General features: G+C 45.7%; 1 protein-coding gene across 2 annotated transcripts; it reads right to left on the minus strand.

The window, feature by feature from the left end:
* Nucleotides 1-746: 746 nt before the first annotated feature.
* egr1 (early growth response 1) lies at nt 747-4,842 on the minus strand. Of its 2 annotated transcripts, XM_034543107.1 has the most exons (3): nt 4,129-4,842; nt 2,668-3,318; nt 747-2,541 (listed from the first exon to the last, which is right to left on the minus strand). In XM_034543107.1, exons 1-3 carry the CDS (start codon nt 4,337-4,339, stop codon nt 2,021-2,023), a joined length of 1,383 nt encoding a protein of 460 aa, XP_034398998.1. In that variant the 5' UTR covers nt 4,340-4,842; the 3' UTR covers nt 747-2,020. The 2 variants fall into 2 exon arrangements, with proteins under 2 accessions (XP_034398998.1, XP_034398997.1); XM_034543106.1 differs by having other exon boundaries at nt 1,418-3,318.
* Nucleotides 4,843-7,482: the final 2,640 nt, after the last annotated feature.

A 7,482-nucleotide genomic window follows, 5' to 3' on the forward strand; every position in this document is an offset into this window, starting at 1 on the left:
CAGTCTGTTCAGATGCACTCGTGCAACGATTCAGCCTAACCTACACGGTATTGCCCAATTGTGTGCTACAGCTCATTCGCTACAGGGTGACAGGCTCTCGCCAAGCACATTTTGCAGAAAAGAGGGTAATTATCATGTGATAGATTTTACCTGCACTCTGGAAATAACCCTATGCATGTCGAAGCATAGTTGGATTAAAATATCCCTCTCCAAAAAAGAATTATTCTCTAACAGACAGAAGAGAATTAGTATTATTATTGTGGTTTTATTTTTGCCGAAAGATCCTAACGCTGCAACACTGTATTCAACAGTAAGGGCCAGTGTGTATCATTAAATCTCAAATAAAATGGAAACTTAGATAAGCTTAATATCTTCTCGAGCACTTTTGATGGAGATAAGAATTCCTCATCTCCAGTGTTTATAGGCATGCGAGTCATGCGTTAGTGTTATCATTAATACAAGGTTCAATCGGAGAACAGTGATGGAAACTCTCTCTCTCAATCACTAAGATGATGCTGAGCAAATTTTCCTCAAATGAAATGGTGTCTCTCAGTGATGGGACGTTGTGCTATTAATCAACATTTATAATCTGCACGCAATCAACTTATAAAATGATGGAATGTGCGATGTTAATGTATGAGGATGTACATGATGCAATGAAGGGTGGGGTGTAATGACACTGTATGAAATGTTTTCAAGCATCAAAGATCAAGTCAGACAATAAAGTGTGAGAACAAATATACATATATATTCATATTTTTATTTATATTTAATTTCTGGGAGGATATCTTGTACACCAAATATCCCGTTGGCAGTTAAGCGCATTCAATGTGTTTAGAAGCGAGAAACACTTGCGAGTCACTTGTTTTAACAAACACAATTACAAAATTAAGATAACCACAAAATAATGAACTGCATGTATATAACATACAAAAATGCCTACTCAGTAGGTAACTTCAACATTCCAGCTCTTGAAGATGTGGATATTTACACTTAAGTCTTATAAAAATATACTTTATAGTTGTTCTCCTTTTTTGCTTACATTCTAATGAAATGAAGCGGTGCCCTCATAGCTTGTCCCTTTTCCTCCCTCTGAATATGACTTACATTCTGTAACAAAAATATTCCCTCAACCCTTAAGGCGAGATGCAGTGCATCCTCTCTCGCACACAGCCGAGTCACAACATCAGCAAGGCTTCACAAAAAGGCACCAAATAACGGGAGCGTTTTACTTGTTTATTTTTTTTTTTTTTTTTTTTTTATCAATGTTTTTTTTTCTTTTCTCTATTTTTCCATATAACCGAGCGATATGTCACATGTGAGAAAGAGAGATAGACATCGTACCAGTGGATGATATTTACAAACAGAAACTAACATCACTCTTACTCATGCTTGAATACTTAAGTGCTTTTTTTCAAACTATGTCAAAACGTATCACAGCATCATCACTACATAATAGAGAAAGTATGTAGAAAATATGGCCCTGCTCACTTCAAATAATACAATGCAAATATGCAAATATTTTTTCACATCAATGGTACCAAAGAATGATAAAAACAAAACATGGCACATGTACAATATACATATATGGTAGCTTATGTATATCATTCAATGTCTTTTGTAGCCTACTGTATGGAGTGCCTTCAAGGGCAAACGTGCCTTAGAACCACAACCGCTGGCAATCTGTTTGTCTCTTGGTTTCTGTGTACCTAATAGTAGAGAGCCGTCAGTGCTGGTTTCTACGCTCGATCTGTCGAGTCCCTGACGCATTTGAAGAGCTAGATTTGTTTTACAGAGAAAGAAAGGAATCCCTTTTCATCTTCTATTGTCTTTGCCCAGTCCTTGACGTGTGTCTTTTTCTCTCTTTCAGGTAAATCTCAAGATTCACCTTTACAGCGAGCAGACAAATAAAAGTGCTTTTTGGAGGAGAAAACAAAGTCTTTTGATGCCGATTGCTTTCCTCTCAAAGAATCAAAAGGAAGGAAAGGAGCGGAGAGACTATAAAAAGTTTTTCTCTTTCTTAGCAGATCTCAATTGTCCTTGGGGAGAGAGTGGTCTGCATGTCTAATAGCGGGGTGGGGATGGGGGAGCTGTATAGGTGTGAGGCGATTGAAGAGGGGAAGGAGGAGGCGATCTGGGACTGAAAGCTGCTGGACATGGACACTGATGGGTAGGTGGTGGCGATGGAAGGAGATGGATAGGAAGTGTGGACTGGAGAGGAGTAGCAGGAGGTGACGGGAGAGGGGTAGGAGGATACTGGAGAGGGGTAGGAGGTGATGGGAGAAGGGTAGCTAGAGGCAGGCGAAGCAGCTGATACCGGCGCTGCTGTCAACACCACTGCTCCTGCCTTCTCTGCTTTCTTGTCCTTCTGCCGTAGGTGGATCTTTGTGTGCCTCTTCCTCTCGTCACTGCGGGCAAACTTGCGTCCGCAGATCTCGCAGGCGAAGGGCTTCTCACCAGTGTGGGTGCGGATGTGTGTTGTCAGGTGGTCACTGCGGCTGAAGTTGCGCATGCAGATGCGGCACTGGAAGGGTTTCTGACCTGTGTGGATACGGATGTGACGAGTCAGCTCATCAGAACGGGAGAAGCGGCGATCGCAGGTCTCCACGGGGCAAGCGTAGGGCCTCTCATGAGGAGGTGTCTTGCTTGGCCGGTTGGGGTACTTACGCATGCGGCTGGGCTTAATCAGCTGAGACTGGTAGACACTCTTTAAGTCCTGGGAACCAGTCTGGGTGGCAAAGGCCTTGATGGTAGACAGAGGAGTGAGGGACGGCTGACTTGACTGACTCTGGAAGGGCTTTTGGTCAGGGGGCACCAGGCATATCTCTCCCTGCTGCTGAGGGAAGAGGTAGTCAGGAATCATGGGCACAGGGAAGCTAGTGTTGCAAGTCTTCCCATTGGGATATGCCGGAGGAGGGTACTGCACTGCTCCACCCGAGCTGGAAAAAACCTGGCCCTGGTCCGGGAAGATGTCAGAGTTGGGGCTGGAGTAGGTTGGGGCGGCTGAGTAGATGGGGTTGGGCTCGCTGTGGTGAATGGAGGAACTGAGGCTCTGAGATGAGGAGGTAGCAGAGGAAGAAGTGGATGAAGAGGAGGACGAGGTGGTCTGTGAGGGAGCAGAGGAAGAGCTGGGGGCAATATTGCCCATCAGACCAGTGAACAGGCCCAGGATGGGCTCCGCCCAGAGGCTGTTGCTGCAGGTGGTGGCGGGCTCCAGGGTGAAGCGTCCTGTGTAAGAGATGGGTGGCAGCCTCTGGGTGGGGTAGGTCTGCTCTCCCACTGACTTCTCACAGTTGAAGGGGATATCAGGTAACGTATCTGCAGGGAGCACAGAGAAAGAGGAGACATTAATCAAACTGCCAATATCCAGAAGGAGGGAGAGGGGGAATCCTGCCAGAGCGGTGGACAGTATGTCATCCCTCTCTCCTGTCAGGTGCCCACACAGAGAATCCCCCGACAACTAAACTCTTTCCCCTAAACACTAAAACCCGACTCTTCCAAACCTCAAAGAGCTGCTGTTCAAGCTTTCTATGCTAGCATTATTTCCCTCTGCTCACACTCTTTCTTTTTTTCTTCCTTTCTTTATTTCTTTCTTTCTTTCTTTCTGTCTTGCACACAGACACACAGACACACAGACACACACACACATTCTTGAAGCCCATCACAGAGCCCGAGGCAATTGATTACCGAAACTGCAGTTCAGCTGGTTTTAGGAATGCAATTTGAACTGAGCAGTAGGAGTGTCTAGAGGCATGCGGTGACTATGTTTGAGTCCTCCAAGAGAGAGGATTTAGAGCTATCAATACATCTATATTAAGTTAGACACATTTTTTGTTTCCCTATCTCTGGTCATTTGTGGATTTGTATTGTATTCATGTATTGTTCTGTCAGCTGATATCCAAATTTATAAAATGTCAGTAAAAATCGTATGTCAGCTGAAGTAATATGATCAATTAATAATGTAAATTAATAATACGCAGCAAAGAATAAATAATAAATAAAGTCATGCAGATGTTTATTTATCTTTCCAGGTTTAGTGTAGCTCAGCAGATGTGCTGTAATCTTCAATACATGTTTACATGCAGCACAGAGAACCAGAGGCAAAAGAGGCAAATCTCCAGATCTTACCTCCAGCAAGGTGGTCGTACTGGTCTCCTGGCTCCCCGGAGCCAAAGCCTGCACCTTCGGGTGCAGAGGCGGTGAGGAAAGGGGTCCCTGCAGAGCTGAGCATCATCACCTCCTCCAGCTTGGGGTAGTTATCCATGGGGGAATGAGGGAAGCTCAGAGGCTCTGAGATCTGCAGGGCTGGGAGGATCATCTCGGTCTTGGCTGCAGCCATCCTCTGTTGGTGCTGGAGCTGCGCTGGGGGCTGGTGATGAGTTCAGGGAGGCTGGAAGCACACTGGCAGAGCGATGCCTCGCAGGTGGAGGTAATCACTTTGCCCAGCTCAGGGAGCGCTGCACACTTCTGCCGGTGTCGAAGAAGATGTTGTTTTCTGTCTCGTCCGTGACTCTTGTTCTCCAGTTGTCCTGTTGTTTTCCTTTTTCTCTCAGAGATGAGTTAAGATCCACTTGTCTTTTCAGAAAAAATCAAAAGTGTCCTTTATACTCATTCCCTAACATCCATCGAATTTATTCAACAGATCAATCTCGATTTTTAATCGAATTATTAAATGATTTATCCAGTTAGGTTTTGACCCTCTTGGATGGATGTTGTTTTGAATTGACTTTGTACTTTTATTGTGATATTTCGCAGTAAGGGAGTTCTATGTGTTTGTCTATCTATCTCTGCTCTAACAGTTGCTCTTGTGTGCTCTCAGGGCTCTCTCTGAGCTAAGAGGTTTCCCCGCTCATTATATACCCTCTTTCTGTGACGTAGATGTCCATATTTGGAGTGGAGGAAGCCCATATTTAGGCACTGCAGCTGAGGACACATGACGCCGGCCTGGGGGAAAGCAGAGAGGAGAGACTTTATATTAAGCTCTCGCAGTAAATTGCGAAGACAACGCCGCTCTTCCTCCGGCCTGAATCAATGTATCTTCATAGCTGAACAGCTCCGCGAGACAGCAGCATAATTCTTGCTCTGTCGCCGTCGCCCCATAGATTTGATTTGGATTTCCCATCTGTGCAGCAGGCTGCGCTGCAGCCGGAAAGCCCGGCTCCGCCGTACCTTATAAGGTCGTGACTACATAAGGACCTATTCCGGTGGGTTTCCATTTCCCTGTCCTTATTTGGAACTTCCTGAGGCAGCGCTGATCGCTGCTTGGCAGTGAATGAGAGGCTGGAGTGCAAATCATGTCCAGCGCTCATAATAACTAATGTCAGCAGCAGAATCCAGCTTGGCTGTTTTAAAGCGCAGCTCCAGCTTTATGACTTAAATGTGAAAGACTTTATGCAGCAGACGACCTGTTAGACCACATTGATTTGGTTGAAAGCTGAAGGCGGCGTGCTTGTGCGCTGAATACAAACAAAACGTGTGCAAACTCAAATGCAACAATTATGTTATGATGCACACAAAGCGAGCATAATATCTAAGACAATTAAAAAGTGACTTTACCTTTTATTTTGTTTAGGCTGGAACATATTATCACTCGATGTTATCGTTGAAAGCGGTATTGCCATGCATATAGGACTCGGCTTTTTGATTGTGAATAATTAGCCGACATTTTAAATTGACTTTGACATTTGATAAGCGAGTGTATTTCTAAGGCTATGAGCTTAACAATACAAGACTGTGCAAACTCTCCCGCTGTTAACACACTTCCTCCAAATTAACTTTCCATCTCTCTTGGCTCTGTGATTGATTAATGGGAACAGATAGCCGCGGATGCTGACGAGGTGCGGGGCGATCCGTCTAATTGAGGGGTGTCCCAGGCTCAATATTCGGGGAATCTCTGTGCCACTCAGCGGCCTAATGGGCCGAATTAACAACGCTGCGCACAGCTGCCAGGGTGCCTGCGGGATACCGATGTCCCCCCACGGCTGCTCCGGCTTCGGCTGGCGCGCCAGCACTCCTCGGTGGATGCTGACGGGAAATCGATGTGTTTCCCTTGCTGCTGACTGGATCTATATGCGAGCAACCTCATCGGGAAACATCGCAGGGCAGGACACTTTGAGGTGGCCAGAGAGCGAAAGAGAGATGCTGCTGATGCGTTGGAGAGGGCATTGCAGGTGAGACTCTCCGTTCTTGAAATGTCATTTGATTTAGACTCAGTGGTTGCACTGCCCTTCATTTACAGGGGCATGGCGTCACAGTAATCTCAGTCAGGCTCATCTGAGAAAGAATAACGTTTCCCTGCACTGGATGGATATGGAAACAAAAGATAATTCAGGTACACACCACTGCAGTTTCTTGGTCTTTACTGGATTGTATTCTCTTCCAGGCATTTCCCATTCAGCCTCTGGCAAATCTCTCTGTTTACCCCCATTAGACTGATAGCAAAATTCTGTCATATATTATGAATGATGTGGAGCAGAGGCTCCTTCACAAAATCCAAATAAGCCTGAAGTCGATGGCGCAGCTGGAGAATGTGTAATGTTGTTTATTCATACAGTGAGATACATATAAACGCTCAAATCAAATCACTTTTGAAGGAATGTGGCACTGCAAAGATCTGTTCTAGAAGGAAACTGGTGCTCCTCGTGCACTTGCTCCAGAACTTGAGTTTACGTTTTTGTTTTCCAGCAAAGAGAGGTCAGGTGAAATGAAGACCAGAAGCTCTGGACATGATGATGGTGAGTTTCACCAAGAGACTGTAACTGTGTGGCAACGGTGGTGATGCCAAATCTAAACTTGTGCCTGCATCTGCCACTGCTTTCATCATTTATACCAAGGTCGATACATTTGTGGCAAAGCAAAGAAGAAAGAGCAGAGAGAGCAGATGAGAAACTCATCATCTGATGACAATGTAATAAAATCAGGTTGGGGAAAACTGTCGGAAAAGTAATAAAGATGATAAACACTTCACAGTGGCTGTTTGGGCCTCCCTTCACTCTGATGCATAGAGGGGGTGGAAGCCAGATGATGTAAGGGCAGGGGTAGGATAATTAGTGTGTGTGTGTGTGTGTGTGTGTGTGTGTGTGTGTGTGTGTGTGTGTGTGTGTGTGTGTGTGTGTGTGTGTGTGTGTGTGTGTGTGTGTGTGTGTGTGTGTGTGTGTGTGTGTGTGTGTGTGTGTGTGTGTGTGTGTGTGTGTGTGTGTGTGTGTGTGTGTGTGTGTGTGTGTGTGTGTGTGTGTGTGCGCGTGCGTGCGTGCGTGTGTGTGTGTATTTGAGTCAGCCGGTTCATTCTCCTCAGTGTGTTCTCTATTGCTGCCCACACAAACCATCCAGAGGAGTCCTCGCCTGATAAAACTCCAACGCTCTGCTAGCCGGACGAGGAAGAGAGGTTCTCCCTTTACCTACGCAGCCGCCACGCCCCTGTTCACACACGCAAACACACCCAACACAAGCACTGGTGGATATTTAATCATGCCTCATTCTGCC

The sequence above is a fragment of the Cyclopterus lumpus genome, chromosome 10 (genome assembly GCF_009769545.1).
Source record: "Cyclopterus lumpus isolate fCycLum1 chromosome 10, fCycLum1.pri, whole genome shotgun sequence".
NCBI lineage: Eukaryota > Metazoa > Chordata > Actinopteri > Perciformes > Cyclopteridae > Cyclopterus > Cyclopterus lumpus.

Coding starts and splice junctions, on each gene's coding strand:
- egr1 (XM_034543106.1), bottom strand. CDS start 4,339: ATGGCTGCAGCCAAGACCGAGATGATCCTCCCAGCCCTGCAGATCTCA. Junction 3,319..4,128: donor GTACGACCACCTTGCTGGAG/GTAAGATCTGGA, acceptor TGCTCCCTGCAG/ATACGTTACCTGATATCCCC.